This window comes from Camponotus floridanus, unplaced genomic scaffold (genome assembly GCF_003227725.1).
Source record: "Camponotus floridanus strain SB8 unplaced genomic scaffold, Cflo_v7.5 scaffold36, whole genome shotgun sequence".
NCBI lineage: Eukaryota > Metazoa > Arthropoda > Insecta > Hymenoptera > Formicidae > Camponotus > Camponotus floridanus.
The window spans coordinates 1505910-1523319 of NW_020229503.1; the positions used below are offsets into that span (position 1 = coordinate 1505910).

Here is a 17410-nt window from a genome sequence, read left to right on the forward strand (position 1 = left end):
GAAATTATTAAGTGGCGACAAAGTCCACAATTATTAATAGCTGAAGTAATTCGAAACTGTTAAAATTATATTTATTATATAGAAGAATGAAGAGGAGAGAAGAATAAAATATTCAGAGAAGAATCTGGGTTCGTCCTATATTTACCGTGAGACAAAGAATGTTACAAGGTGCAAGCAATAATCTTAAAGAAATGGAAAATTCTGATCCAGATGAACCGACATTCAAACTTTACTAGATAATTCTGATTGGTTGATCACCACTCTAGTACTTTTCTGAGATTCCGTTTTCCGAAATTCCGTTGTGACAGTCATGTGACAGCACCCTCAGTATAGTAATAAAGAACAAACTTACTTGTGAACACTTGATGATTTCGATGTAACAGTCTGAAGATATTTTATTAATACATATATTAAAATGGAGATACCTGTGAATTTTATGGAGAAGTATATTCTTGAATTGATTTTGTTGACGATATGGCTACTGTACTTTTGGAATTATTATTTAAATTTACGTCAGGTAATTTATATTGGCTTCTATTCTAACCTTTTATAATTTTTCTAAATTTTATTATTTTAGTAGAATATGTATTTGCATAAAATACTACATACAACTCGCATATACTAAGAATTAATTTTTTTTGTGTTCAATATTTATATGTATTTATTATATTTTTACAATTGAATAATTGTACATGCATATGTCAAATAATATAAGTCAAAGTCGTATTATAATTAAATATTTAATAAGAATTAATAATATATATTTTTTTGTGTCTTCAATATTAATGCTTTCAATATATACAATTATTATATAAAAGATCAAGAGATTGTACATTTAGAAGTTTATATAAGTGATATAATTAAAGTTAATTTCTTTTAAATATTACAGAGGAGATTAATGCAAGAATTGGTTGATTTACCAAAATCTGTTGAAGGATTAATGACTAAAGATGTGTACGAAAAGGCTCGTGCATATGCATTAGACAGAAATAGCTTTGGTATTATACAAGACATATATTCTAAGATTTTTAATACGGTGAGAATTATAAACAATTTTTGATATTGTGTACTTTTGACTAGCAAAGAAAATTTTTATAATTTTATTTTGTGGTCAGCATTATATTGCATTAATCCTCAGTATTATATAATTTATTGGTTTTATAGATAATATTAGTGGCTTATGGCTATTATTATAGTTGGCAATGGAGTATCAAAATAGCTAAATACTTTGGCATTAATGAAGAAAATGATATACTGCTAAGCGCAATATGTATGTTTATTATAAATGTTATTTCTCACATAATTAATCTGCCATTAGTGATATATGATACTTTTATTTTGGAAGAGAAGCATGGTTTCAATAAACAGGTAAAACTCTTTAAGTAACATTTTCCATCTCTTATTAGATAAAAAATGATACGAAATTAAATAAAATTCTGTTAATTTCCTTAATTAAATGTTTTTAGACAACTGCATTTTTTATTAAAGATGAGATTAAAAAATTTGTTGTATCTCAAATTATTGCATTGCCTCTTCTCTGTGGCATGATTTGGATTGTGAAAAATGGTGGTGATTATTTCTTCTGGTATTTGTGGATATTATCAGTGGTGGTCTCATTATTTATGATGGTCTTGTATCCAGAAATAATAGCCCCATTGTTTGATAAGTATTCGCCATTACCCGATAGCGAATTGAAACAAAAGATTGAAGAATTGGCAGCTTCTTTAAAATTTCCCTTATACAAGTTATTTATAGTGGAGGGTTCTAAAAGATCATCACATAGTAACGCTTATCTGTACGGTTTTCACAAACATAAAAGGATTGTTCTTTTTGACACTCTTATTAAAGGTTATTGTAAGAAAGACGATGATGCTGATAAAGATTGTGGCTGTGAAACAAACGAAATATTAGCAGTCCTTGCACATGAATTGGGTCATTGGAGACATAATCATACTTTGAAAGGATTTCTTCTTAGCCAGGTAAATAATGTAAAATATTTTTAAGTCTATTTATATCTTATATTTTATCTTTTTATTTTGGTGTTACTTAGTAGCCTAATAATTGTTATATGGTATATCTCTCTCTCTCTCTCTCTCTCAATCCAAAATATCTATTATAACAAATTGTTCATTTATAACAAATAGTTTTTACACCTTTTATTAAACCAGGTGTCCAAAATAAACCAATAGAAATTTTTATTTCGAAAATATCTCATATTTTTGAGAAAAATTGCTCAGACAAGAATTATCTTTCAAGGAGGAAATATTATGGCAATTTATTTTTTTATTTGGTGGAAAGTTTCAAGATCAACTTTGTTTTTTAAATGGGAACCTATGTTTTTTATAGCAATATATTCTATGTTGAAAAATAAGTAACTTTTGTCTGAAATATTTTTTTATCTACTTTCAATTTTTGTGAAAATTTGACAAAATATCTTATGGGATTCAAAAAAATATCAATAATCAGCAATAATTTTAAATGTTTTCCTTGAAAATGGGTAGGTAGAGATAAGCTTGTGAATTAGTTAGCACATTTATCAAACTTGACATCATTAGATTTTGTCTGAGGCTTTATAAAAGAATATATCAACTGTGTCTCATAACACCTAAAAATTTAATAGATAGAATACATCGAGTCTGTACACAAATCATAAATATTAACTAATCATAAATATTAACTAATTGAAGATGTTTTCATGAAAGAATTCTAAAGTGTACTAAAATTAAAGGACATTGTTTTGAAAATTTAATTGATTGTTGATCATTTAAATTAATATTTAAGTAATATTATTTATGTTTAAAATTTCAAGAGTTTGTTTTTTTAATAAATCATATGTTTGAGTTGAAATATAAAACGTTCAAGTTATTAATTTCATTCATTCAACATAATTTTTGAAAATAAATTTTTTTAAAGAAATTATTTGTCATAATTTGCAATTATTATTTCAAGCATGCAGTAAATACCTTTGCAGGTTTGATTATACTCTTTACTCTTTACATATCTAAAGAGAAATACAACAGAAAAGTTCAAATAAAAGCTACTTATTAACTTTATTAGCTCAAAATAAATATTTTTCATCTTTTGTACTTTTTTTCAAAAGCTGCTGATTATCGATATTTTTAAAATTTTTTAAATGTAAAAATATTTTGTCAAATTCTCGCAAAAATTGAAGGTGGGTAAAAAAATATTTTAGAAACGTTACTTGTTTTTTAATATAAAATATGACAGAAAACTGATAAAAAGCCGTAGGTTTCCATAAAAAAAAAGTTAATCTTCGAATGACATAGACGCCATAATATTTCCCACTAGAGAAATCAGATAATTCTTACCTGAATAAATTTTCTTAAAAATGCTTTATTTGCGGGATAAAAATTTGTAATGTTCTACTCTTTGCACACCAAGTACATAAGGATTAGAATAACACATATCTATATTGAAAATAGTTATTATGTCAAATATTATGTCTGTTTCATTAATTATATAGTATTATATTAATTATGCAGTAGCGTAATTATTATATAGTTACTATGATTTTTAAATTTGATATTTGAAAATAATAGATTTGGAAAAAATCTTTTATTTATGATCTACTATTTATGATTTTATGATCAATTAACTATGTCAAATTAAATTGTTTCATGTGTAAATAACTAATTAACTCCGATACATTTTTATTAAAATTGGATATCACAAATGTCAACAAATATCAATAGACATCTATATACATCTACCCAATAGATGACCTTCGTTTTACTATATTATTAGAGTCATGCTGATAAATATAATGCAATAACTTTAAATAGTCTTATTATTTATTTTGAAAATATTAAAAATTTTTATTTATTTCACCATTTATTAAATAAAAAATTAGATATATTTAATTTTATATAATTTTTAATATTTAATATTTTGTATTTAATAAACAAGAATGTGTTAGATATACAAAATATTTTTGTTAAATTAAGTAATTATTTTTTAAATACATAATTATACATGCATATACACGGTGGACCAATAACTCTGTCCACCTGGAATATCCCCGTTATTTTTAGAGATACAAAAATTTTGTACTTATAAAAGTTGTACGGTACCAAGAGGGCCGTAATATGTTATTAATAATTTTTTTGTAAGTGTAGGCGCTTCAGAAATTTCAAGTTCATCTCCATTTTTTTAAATGGAACCCCCCATTTTTTATTACCTATTCTTATAACTTATCTCGAGAGCTTTCCAAAACACTATAATAAAGTATTTCTTCATTGAGTACTTTTTGAGTTATGAGGGTTGAAATCATTTCTTAATTTTATTAATATAAACCATAAAATATTTAGTAAAGTATTCATTTTTCGATTATCTTACCTTAATGCTTTTATGTACAAAATAATGAGAGGAATCAATTGATGTAAAGAAAACATACAGTTGTTTTTAAGAAAAAATATGAAATTGTTAATTGCAAATTACATATTTTTTTTTTTAAACTATTTTAAAAACTATTTTTTTTAAAAACAATTTTTTTTAAAACTATTTTTTTAAAACTATTTTTTCTTTAGACCAATTGATTTCTCTCATTATTTTGTATATAAAAGTATTAAGGTTAAGATAATAAAAAAATGAATATTTTGCTAGATATTTTATGGTTTATGTAAAATTAAGAAATTATTTCAAGCCTCATAACTCGAAAAGTACTCAATGAAGAAATACTTTATTATGTGTTTTGGAAAGCTCTCGAGATAAGCTATAAAAATAGGTAATAAAAAATGGGGGGTTCCATTTAAAAAAATGGAGATGATCTTGAAATCTCTGAAACGCCTCCACCTACAAAAAAATTATTAGTAGCATATTACGGCCCTCTTGGTACCGTACAACTTTTATACGTACAAAATTTTTGTATCTCTAAAAATAACGGAGATATTCCAGGTGGACAGAGTTATTGGTCCACCCTGTATATACTAGAGACGGACAAATATTCTATTCCCGTTTTAGTCTCGACAGTCTTTGTTACGTGTTTCGATCGAATGTACAAATAAATAGACTGGAAATGAGATAAAGATTGCCTGCTGTAACGGGAACTGAGATCTTTCAGTAGTGTCGAGACTGAAGAAAAATCGAAATTTTTAATTAGCGATTTCCGACTATTCTCGAAGTCGAGACCATATGCAATATGAGATGTGCGAATAAAATCGTGAATAAAATTCTTTTTCATTTGTAACTCATTTATTTAAGCAACTTTGCACAAAGAATCTAAAAATTATTAATAAAAGAAAAGAATCGCGCATGTATCAACTGAAAATAAAAAGAAAGAATCGATAAGAAAAAGAGAAAAGAATCAATAAAATAAATAAAACTTTTTAATAAATAAATAACCAAAAAAAATTATAAATAAATTGTATTGATAAAAATTATTAAATAATTAAAATTAATTTAATTTAATAAATAGTAAAATACGCTTCAAATAGAACCGAAAAAAAAAAAAAAAAAAATATATATATATATATATATATATATATATATATATCTCCGAAATATATGTAACGTAAACGAATACGTAAACAGTGTAGCTACCTTATTAAATTATTAGTAATTATTAAATAAATAAATTAATAATATAATTATAAATAAATAAATAAAATTATATATATATATATATATATATATATATATGAAGTTAGGAAAATTTATTATAATTGTAAGTAAATTATAAATGTAATTATAAATATTATTTAAATTATAAGTATTATTTACGATTTATGCAATCAAGATTAAAGTCGATAAAAAATCCCTTTGCTTTGCTAGAATTTCTTTTTTGGATTTGCTAGTAAGAGAATATAATTTAGCACTGCTAGTAGAAGAAAATATAAAACGTATTTTAACTATTTTAATCAATTTCATTAGATAATTTGTACATGTTTCCTGTTACTTTAATATATTTTTCAGAAGAATCACTTCTAAACTTATTTTACCACATTATTGAATTATATTAAATTTTTCTATTTTATCTTTTATATTATAAAATTTATCATTATTAAAAAAATTATTTTTTAATTTTTAATTTTTAATTTATTAATAATTTTCACATTTTAAATCAAAATAATTAAAATAAATGAATAGCACATAAAATGCAATTTAAGTCATGAATTTATTGTTGCGCTAAACGCTAGATTGTTTCGATTTCGGTTACTGAATCTCGAGTCTTATTTACTTCCACTCCATCTAACAAAGCATCAAAATTCTGAATCTTGTTCAATCTTATGTTCTCAATAACAGCGTTCCCGATAATATAAGTATCGAGACTCTAGTCTCGCTGATGGGAATGAGCGGGAGAGAGTAGATTTGCCCGTCTGTAATATATACAGAATGAATCTGATAAAAAGTTCATTATATTTTTTTCCAAGATAGTTAGAGACAAGAGAAGATTACTCATTATCAAAATTATAAGATAAATAGAGGCATATACTATATGGTGATCTTAAGGAATGTAGAATATCCTTGATTTTCATATTACCAGCTATAATTCTCTTTTTTTTATAATAATAAAAAGAAGATATCTTTGAGAAAAAAAGTAGTAAACTTTTTATCAGACTCATCCTGTGCGTGCGTGCGCACGTGTATGTTAGTATATATCTTGTTTCTTCTTTCAGATAATGTTTGTAGCCAATTTTGTTATGTTTGCAAAACTCTTACGATATACACCAATGTATAACGCTTTCGGTTTTGTGAACTCTCAGCCCATCTTTATTGGTCTAATTATAGTAACAATGTATATTTTAATACCGTTGAATACAGTAAGTATTCAAATTTTTTTATCAGAATTCTTATTGTGCATGAAACAAATTTATAAAATATTAAATGAAATATTAAATAAAATTAATATTAAATAAAATATTATTTATTCAAATCATTTTGAAATTTCTAGATATTCAATTTCGTTAGCGTGGTGATTGGCAGAAGATTTGAATTTCAAGCAGATGAATTTGCTACAAGATTAGGTCACGGCGAAGCTTTGAAAGCAGCTCTGTTAAAACTACAAAAGGACAATTTGGGATATCCATTGTTCGATAAATTGTATTCCAGTTGGCATCATTCGCACCCGCCTATCATCGAGCGTTTAGAAGCGATAGATAAAAAAAAGTGAGATTTGAAGTTTTTCAATTCACACGGTTATCATAAATGGTTTGCAGACGTAAAAGATAAAGTCCATAGCTTACCGATACGGGTATTAATTATTATTTAAATTATTTACATTTTATGCATTTTTTTAAATTTTATTTTGCTATCTTAAGTGAACATAAACATAGTCACAAAACAATAATGCTTCCTGTTTAGTCTTACAATATTAATATGATCATTTAATATTCTATTTTTAATTTTATATCCTCCCTTAACTTAATAAAACTTAATCGAATTAGAGAATAAATTTCTAATTGAATTTTTTGATATTATTTAATATTTTTATAGACTACTTACTTTTTATAGACTTTTCCTATAGTATTGCATTTGATATTTATATGTATAAACATCTTTCCAATACTATTTATATATTTCTTGTGAATAATGATCGCAATATTAATATTTATAAGGCATTTTCTTCTATTTGTAGAGATTTATTCAATTAGAATATTTCGTATATACTTTATTTTTTTCAAGAACACACAAAGTAATCTTTGTATTTTATTTACTACTAGAAACTTGCGCATTGCTGCACTGTGACGACTCTTGCACAATGCTAGGCAACAGGCAATAGGAATAGGGAATAGAAACTATTCACTAATAAATACACGGAATAGAAAATATTCGTCAATAGGAGCAAAAAATAGACTATTTCTGTTCTTATTGCCTGTTGCTTAGCATTATGCAAGGGTCCTTATGATTATCATATCTATTATCTCTATGTTTATTTATCATATAAATTTCTCTATGTTTATTATCTCTCTATGTTTATCACATCATATAAATTTTAAATACTAGTATGTATAAAAATATACTTTCGTATATGTAATAAAATGTAAATTCCTAAATTGATATTCCACTTTACATCTTATATTTTACAATATAGTATATATATAATTTGTAAAAATATCACTTATAAGCAATTCACGTTTTTACTCTTGTTAGTAAACATAATTTTTTTTAATATAATATAATATATATATATATATATATATATATATATATATATATACATATATACAGGGTGATTCAAAATAATCTGATGTCTTTGAAATATGATATTCTTGAACGAATTTTAAGACTATTTTTCCTGTTGAAAAATTTTGTTCAAACCTTAATTTTTGAATTATAATAGAAAATAGTTGGCTATTCACGAGACTGATACAATCACCCTATAAGACAATATTCCTAAAATATTGTATAAATATTATTAACAGTTAATATTTATACAATATCCTAGGAATATTGTGTGTTTATAGGGCAGGGACGGCGCAACGCGTCACAAGACAAATGTTCTCCCGTTTCCCCAGACAGTCAATTTTATTGCACAATATTTGATTCTTTGAAGTGTTAAATTATTATTACAGTTTTTACACAATATTTAATAATATTATTACCGTCTAGGAAGATTATAACGAAACGCTTAAGAATAAAATATTCAAACGTGAAATTACATAAAATAACAAATAAACTGGAAATGAACGAATGAAAAACGAAATAGTAATCGGAATTTGATTCTTATCTTTAAGAAAACTGACGAATTTTATTTCTTTCTGGGGATTGTTTATCTTATAAATAACAGCTTCCAAATTTCATTTGACTTTACACAACAAAAATATTACTATTTTAACCCTTTAACTACGGCTGTCGTCAATAGACGACAAATAGGAATGCATATCCGTAGTTAAAGGCTTAATAATCTATTATTACTTGCAAATATTTACTTCCACACAAATTAAGACATAAAATAACACGATAAATAGCGATTAGAAGTCCCCATTTCTCTCTTTCTCTCAATTATTTTTTTTGTCAGTTTTTTTAAAGATAAGAATATTTAATCAAATTGCGATTACTATTTCGTTTTTCATTTGTCCATTTCCAGTTTATTTGTTACTTTATGTAATTTCGCGTTTGAATATTTTATTCAATATGTTTGAATATTGTTACGCCCAAGGCGAAGACTTCGAGATATATCGAAGTCGCGCACTAGCGGATCATCAGAGGTTGTAAGTCAATAACAAGATACTTTTAGAGAACTTTAATAAGCAACACAGAACACAAATAATAACTCAGAATAATAACACAACGGATTAATAATGGCTCGTACATAAAATGCGTCCGTATAGCTTGACAACTATCTTCCAACTCAGCTGACTATCGTTGTTTATAAACATTCTTCTTGGCTACGGAATCCGGATAACGGCAGGGCCGTAACAGCTCGGGCGCGTAACACTGCCCTCCTCTTCAAGATTGTCGTCCCGAATCAGCAAGGGGTTTCGTGACTTTCCGTGGACTTTCAGGGACCCCTAATATCCTGCTCTCCCTGAGCTGTTGCTGTAAGTTACGAGCATCGCTCCGACCAGGCCCCAATCCACTGGGCAGACTCCCAATCGATTCCTTCCAGTGAGTTGGCCAGACCCTCAAGAATCGACTCCAGGACAGCCTTCCATCCCTTTAGTCAGCTTCTTCGTGCTCGGCGCAAGTCTATCCTTTTGTCCTCATCTTCCCGTTGCGTGCCTTTTTTCAGACAAAAGGGGGGGATATCCACCGTAAACCCATCGTCTTAAAAGGACTTCCCAAGTCCCTGCCTCGGCATTCGCTTTCTGGCCCAAACGGGAAAACCATGGCTCAAAAATCATGGGCGAGGCAGTCTTTCGGCTCAGCGATTCACTGGCTCCGTAAATGTTTAAGTTCAGTCAGCTTCCGCAAACTTCTCTAAAGAATAAGATAATTTTGCACAGTAAACAATGCAATTTAAACTCAATTCCTTAAACTACCGCATTGCGGACTATTCCTTAACAAGCTTTAACATCTTTCGGAAAAAGAAGCTAACTCATCCGCGTGCACAATTTTCTTCTTGTGTTTCGGAGATCTTTGAATGCAATAAACTACGTCATTTAACTCTCATTATCAAGAAAGGACCGTCCCAATTGCTCTGTAATTTAGGGAATTTTCCCTTTATTCTTGGATTATACAGGGTGTCTCATTTTATTTTTGACAGTCAAATATCTTATTATTATGATATTACTTAGAGTAAAAAAAAAAGGTTTAAAACAAAAGTTATATGGCTTGAAAGGAGCCATAAGATGGTGTCATTGGTTTGACCTTGAAACGGCTTATGTAAAATTAAGAAATGATTTCAAGCCTCATATCTCAGAAAGTACTTAATGAAAACTAACTTAATTATAGTGTTTTGGAGAGCTCTCGAGATGAGCTACAAGAATATTCAATAAAAAAATAGGCAGTTCCATTTAAAAAGTTAGAGATGACCTTCACGTGACCTTCAAGTGACTCTTCAAAATCAAATTAATGGCACCATCTTCTGTCTCCCTTCAAGCCATACAACTTTCGTCTGCAACATTTTTAGATTTAATGCATTTTTAGATTTAATGTTTCTGAGATATTCACGTGTATTGATTAAAATGGTCTACCCTGAATATACAGGGTGAGGCATCTAAAACAGGCCACCTGAATAACTCCGTTGGTAAGCCGAATACAAAAAAATTGTTCAGACAAAAGTTGTATGGTTTCAAGGGGGACATATGATGGTGTCATTAGTTTAATCTTGAAGAGCCACCCGAAGGTCACGTGAAGGTCAGCTCCAACTTTTTAAATGGGACACCTTATATGCTTTTGCACATTCTTGTAGCTCATCTCAAGAGCTTTCCAAAACACTACAATTATGTTAGTTTTCATTAAATACTTTCCAAGTTATGAGGCTTGAAATCATTTTTTAATTTTACATAAACCGTAAAATATCTTGTAAAATATTCATTTTTCGATTATTTTACCTTAATACTTTTATGTACAAAATAATGAGAAGAATCAATTGGTGTAAAGAAAACACATAATTGCTTCGAACAAAAAAATGTAATTGTTAATTGCAAATTACATTTTTTTGTTCGAAGCAATTATGTGTTTTCTTTACACCAATTGATTCTTCTCATTATTTTGTACATAAAAGTATTAAGGTAAAATAATCGAAAAATGAATATTTTACAAGATATTTTACGGTTTATGTAAAATTAAAAAATGATTTCAAGCCTCATAACTTGGAAAGTATTTAATGAAAACTAACATAATTGTAGTGTTTTGGAAAGCTCTTGAGATGAGCTACAAGAATGTGCAAAAGCATATAAGGTGTCCCATTTAAAAAGTTGGAGCTGACCTTCACGTGACCTTCGGGTGGCTCTTCAAGATTAAACTAATGACACCATCATATGTCCCCCTTGAAACCATACAACTTTTGTCTGAACAATTTTTTTGTATTCGGCTTACCAACGGAGTTATTCAGGTGGCCTGTTTTAGATGCCTCACCCTGTATATATATACTGAATATGTATGTATACAGGGTGTTTCATTTTAATCTAGCCAGGCGAATATTTCCAACGCTGTTAAGTTTAGAGAAAAATGTTTCAGACAAAAATTGTAGGGTTCGGAGGGGGACACAAGATGGTACCATTGGTTTGACTTTAAAGAGTTATTTGAAGATCACATGAAGGTCACCTTCAATTTCTTAAATGGAACTACATTTTCTCATTATATATTCTTGTAGCTTATCTCGAGAGCTTTCCAAAACACTAATTAAATACCTTTTCGTTAAATACTTCTTGAGTTATAAGGCTTAAAATCATTTCTTAATTTTACATAAACCATAAAATATCTTGTAAAATATTCATTTTTCGATTATCTTATCTTAATACTTTTATGTACAAAATAATGCGAAAAATCAATTGGTGTAAAAAAACACATAGTTGTTTCTAAAAAAAAATATGTAATTTGCAATTAACAATTCCATATTTTTTCTTAAAAACAACTGTATGTTTTTTTTTGCACCAATTGATTCCTCTCATTATTTTGTGCATAAGAGTGTTAAGGTAAGATAATCGAAAAATGAATATTTTACTAGATATTTTACGGTTTATGTAAAATTAAGAAATGATTTCAAGCCTTATAACTCAAGAAGTATTTAACGAAAAGGTACTTAATTATAGTGTTTTGGAAAGTTCTTGAGATAAGCTACAAGAATATGTAATGAGAAAATGTAGGTTCCATTTAAGAAATTGAAGGTGACCTTCATGTGACCTTCAAATAACATTTCAAGGTCAAACCAATGGTACCATTTTATGTCCCCCTCGAAACCATATAACTTTTGTCTGAAACATTTTTCTCTAAACTCAACAGCGTTGGAAATATTCGCCTGGCTAGATTAAAATGAAACACCCTGTGTGTGTGTGTATATATATATATATATATATATATATATATATATATATATATATATTAAAAATTAATTATATATATATATATATATATATATAATTAATTTTTTTAATAGTTATCAATTTTTGTACCTCTTTGGCGATCCAATGGAAAGACATAAGTACTTTAATATCACTCGGAATGATGTTGCATCAATGATAACAATGGCATTTTTCATCAAAGTTTTGGTTCGTATTCATTCATTGTTTGATTGTAATATCGTTAATATGAGTTTTTTCTGCCACTGCATTTAGAATCCCAAGAAAAATTTTCTGTGTCCAATCTAAGAGCTCTATATTTCTTATTGCCTCCACGTGAATCTTATACACATATAAAACAATAGGCACATTTATAATTATGTTTAAACTATTAGAAATATATATTATATTTAAAATTTAAGTCAGAGAGCTGTAGGATTATAGTCAATCATAGCATTCAGAATAGGTAAGGAAGTCATCATTTTGTAAGTTTTTTTATAAGTTTTTGTATTTTATAATTAATAGATAATATAAAAGAAAATACTATTCTAGAAATATTTGTAATAATTTAAACAACGCTTGATAATATAATCAAACTGCAAACTATAATTTTATTTATTATAATATTCATTATTATTTATAATCAATTATTGATATTTATTTATTTTTACAATTTATTTATTATATAATTAAATTGAAACTTACAGTATGAATCTGCTGTGATCCAAGTTTAGTATTTGCAGCTAGACATCCTAATTCAAATTTTACTTTTTTTACGAATAGGCTTTCTCTATCCATAGCTCGCCTCTTATGTCAATGATCTTGGGAAATACAACAATGGTAAATATACTGATATAAACTTACAAGGAAAGGTACCCAACTGTCACTCACGGATTCTGATGAAACTTTGTACACTTGTAAAACTATGCAAAATAATAGACATGTATTTTTTTTATCTGCGGAGAAGCGATTTTGAGGGCAGAAACAACTGCCCCATTTACTGTAATGTAACTTTAAAGTCTTATAACTCGGAAAATACTTGACGTACAGTAACATTATTATAGTGTTTTGGAAAGCTCTCGAGATAAGCTACAAAAATATGCAACAAAAAGTAGGTGGTTCCATTTAAAAAAATGGAACCACCCTGTATACAAGGGGTTGTTTCTGTCCTTAAAATCGCTCCTCCACAGATAAAAAAAAATACGTGTCTATTATTTTGCATAGTTTTACAAGTGTACAAAGTTTCATTAGAATCCGTGAGTGACAGTTAGGTATCTTATCTTGTTAGACGCATTGGCATTAAAAATGATTCAAACATAATACATACATATGTATACACACATACATACACATATTGATACAATAGAATTTAGCTTTATTTTGATCTAAATTATAATAATAATTTGTAATTATACAAGTAATTTATCTATATTTATCAATAATGTAGTATTCATTAAAAAAAGTATAAAAATATAAATCATGATAGAAAAAAAATATACATTTTAATATACTGTAATAGATGCTTATTATGATACCATTTTTATAATTAAATATAAATATACGTATAGATAAGTATAGAAAAAAAAAATATATATATATGTATATATAATATTTTTTTCCAAATAAAGCAGTTTAAACGCTATTTGCTTCATGGTTATATTACAAAAAAAATGTTTGAATATAATGTTCATACAATTATATATAATTACCCATATTCTGTTGCTTACTTATTCTTCTTGCTTAAAATGCTCCAAAAAATGCCTAAATGTTAATTAATTCTGCTGTTTATTAAAGGCCTACCTGATTCCGGCAGAGAGGCCACACAGAGCCATGCTCTCTTACTTCATGGTCTCTTACTTCCATAATCTTCGTGGCCATGATCATGCTGCCATTTTTCCTGGAAAATACGGACATAGACTGAACTTTTGACTATGGCTACGTTCAAGCAGAAAAAGGTGCTTTACAACCGCTGTAAAATTCGTGAGTCTGATTGGTGTATGCTCTTAATTTTGGTTGAATCTAAGAGTATACACCAATCAGATTCACGAATTTTATAATAGTTGAAAAGCAGCTTTTCCTGCTCAACGCAGCCTATATAATCATGGGCTGTGTTCCAATATTCACTGCCAGTACTGAAAATTTCTACTGTACGTTAGGGAATCGATCATATAATTTCTCTCTCATGTGAAATTTTTCACTTTTCACTTTTCATTTTTCGCTTATCCAAATTTTACGTGAAATTTTTCACGTATGGCGATTATGTACGTAGTTTGGATGTGCAGGAAGTAAAATTATTAAACATGGTTTAAATATTATTAAAATAATATATAATTATTATTATAATTCACAAGAAAATCTATAACCTTCTTTCTATCTGCAATGTAATACTACAAGAATGTATTACCAGAGAGGAGACTGAGAGGAGCCGTCGTTTTTTGTGTGACGGTCTAAGCCGCGCAGTGGCAATCCATTTTAGAGCCGATGGAACTACATGGCCAGATCTATTTTTCGATGCCATGGTAAAACCATCGATTGGTGCGTGTCCGGACTAGGGCCGGTATTCATAGTCCGATCTTATATTTGAGATCGTCTTAAGGTGCAATTTCATTGACGCTAAAAAGTAGCGTCAACCATTGGTTGAACAAAGAAGTAAGTAGTTGCTTCTTTGTTCAACCAATTGTTGACGCTACTTTTTAGCGTCAATGAAATTGCACCTTTAAAGGTGCGGCCTCATTGACGCTAAAAAGTAGCGTCAACCATTGGTTGAACAAAGAGGTAAGTATACTTACCTCTTTGTTCAACCAATGGTTGACGCTACTTTTTAGCGTCAATGAGGCCGCACCTTTAAGTTCGAGCTTGAAATGCTACGCAGCTATTTGATTGGTTGAATGAGGTCTTAAGTCAACCTCCAAACAGACTTAAGACGATCTTAAATATAAGATCGGACTATGAATACCGGCCTATGAATACCAGCCATAGTATCAGATTACAGTGGGACGACTCTCGTCGCCGCGCGCTTCTATTCACGCAGATTGGCCGATCTTCTTTATTTAATTTTTCGTTAATTATTGCGACAATCACGAAACAATAGAAGTCCTTCCTTCTTAATTTGAGCCAATCTACCTCCTTACTTCGTCAAGGCCAAAAATTCACTGACACCCTGTATACGCGAAGAATTATATAAAGTTTGCAAAGAGTAACAAATAACATTAAAGATATACTGTTCAATTTAATTTCTCATCTCAATGCTTCAGATATTAAGTTGATTTTATAAGTCGAACAAGTAAATGTCCGGCAAATAAACGAAAATAATCCGTTCATTACTTATTTAAAATGTAAAGTACAATATGCGAATATAAATTATAAATAAAATTTTTATATGAAATTTTTATGTAAAATTTTATATGAAATAGATAAATTATATTATTATTTAGGGATTAAAGCATGTCCAACAATTTCATAAACAGATATATCACGGACGTCCACTGAATGTCCAAAGAACGTAAAACGGTCATCTGTGGATATCCTCAATATCCTTAATGATCATCTTATGGATGTCCTTCGGATATTTGTGTGCTGTTTGGGAGAAGAGGAGAAATTTATAAAATTTATATCTTCAATTATTTATTCATTAATAAATTTATGTTAAATTATTGTATACTTTTGTTTGTTAAATTTATGTTAAATTATTGTATACTTTTATTGTATACTATTGTATACTTTTTAGATATTTGAGCATCTATATAGCAATGCTAATATAGAATTCTAACGTGTGTATATTAAATCAAAATTCTATATGTAGTAAAATGATTTTATAATTATTTAATCTATTATTTCGTAGAATTATCAACTTGTTCCTCTTAAAGTGTCTATTTCTTGGAAAATCTAGAATTTCTCAAGAATTTCTTATATATATACATGGAAAAATAAAAAAATTCTCATAGAATTTTATTGAAATTTTTTAAACATTTTAAAAATTTTCTCTTTGATAATTTTATTCGTATATTATAAGCAAGTCAAATAATGTGTATGTGAATTATGTATTTAAAATATATTATAAATATATATCTAATCTCTATTTATATATTCAATATCGTAAAATATCTCAAAATATTTAATCTGTTGTACATATTTTTTATCGTATTTTTTGAGTAGTAAAAAATGAAGATATTATGCAAATAAGAAATTGTTTATTTTACAAAATTATTTAGTTTTGTCAATACATTTGTAATTCTAGCATTTGAAATTTAATTTAATTTAAAGACCTTCTTTCTTTTATATGTAACACCGAAAAATCTTTAAAGTATTCTTTTTAATATTTTTTTAAATGTCTTGAAATTGTGAAAATATTTAAAAAATCAAGGAATTTTCAGGAAATTTTTTATGACAAGATTTGAATAAACGTTCTGTTCTTTATTGAATAAAAACTATAAGAATTATTAATTAGTTTATTTTAGAAAATTTAAATTTAATTTAAGCTATTATTTTGTATTCAAATTGATGTATTTAATTAAAATTTAAGATAATTATTTACTCTTAGGATTAGAATTATTTACTCTTAGTCTTTACTGACCATTTCCTGATTTTAATAATTCTCACGTATGTTATCAAAGTCATCACACTTTGAGCAATGTTGTGAAAGTTTTAGTCAGTAGTCGTTGTTTATTAAAAAGTTATAAACAAAAAGTCTAATGAATAATATGTAATTTTATACAGAATATATGTATTTTTAAACCTATTTTTGATTTACAATTAAAATTTAATTAAATTAAATAGATTTGAATAAGTTATACCTTTCAAAAATGGAATTCCCCACGGGATGGCATCCACGTATGTATTTTGCAAACGAAATTCATTCTTAGCAAGGGTGAAATGTATATACGGTGTCATGAAATTACATATTATTCATTAGACGTTTTATGTTTATAACTTTATAATAAACAACGATCGCAATTAAAACCTTCATACAGTGATGATCGTGATAACGTATATGGGAATTAGTGAAA

The 17410-nt window shown here is 27.5% G+C and overlaps 1 protein-coding gene and 1 long non-coding RNA gene across 4 annotated transcripts; one reads left to right on the top strand and one right to left on the bottom strand.

Moving 5' to 3' along the window:
• Window positions 1–340: 340 nt before the first annotated feature.
• LOC105255873 (CAAX prenyl protease 1 homolog) lies at window positions 341–7417 on the top strand. Its single transcript, XM_011265399.3, has 6 exons — window positions 341–517; window positions 890–1036; window positions 1165–1368; window positions 1467–1979; window positions 6636–6779; window positions 6911–7417. Exons 1-6 carry the CDS (start codon window positions 416–418, stop codon window positions 7127–7129), a joined length of 1329 nt encoding a protein of 442 aa, XP_011263701.1. The 5' UTR covers window positions 341–415; the 3' UTR covers window positions 7130–7417.
• A 1770-nt stretch (window positions 7418–9187) lies between these two features.
• LOC105255872 lies at window positions 9188–14935 on the bottom strand. Of its 3 annotated transcripts, none has more exons than XR_003123142.1 (5): window positions 14809–14935; window positions 14132–14301; window positions 13110–13225; window positions 12519–12746; window positions 9188–9879 (listed from the first exon to the last, which is right to left on the bottom strand). It is a non-coding gene; the product is annotated as an uncharacterized LOC105255872 (long non-coding RNA). The 3 variants fall into 3 exon arrangements; XR_889562.2 differs by having other exon boundaries at window positions 14114–14301; window positions 14809–14934; XR_889560.2 differs by having other exon boundaries at window positions 14205–14301; window positions 14809–14930.
• Between the last annotated feature and the right edge of the window lie 2475 nt (window positions 14936–17410).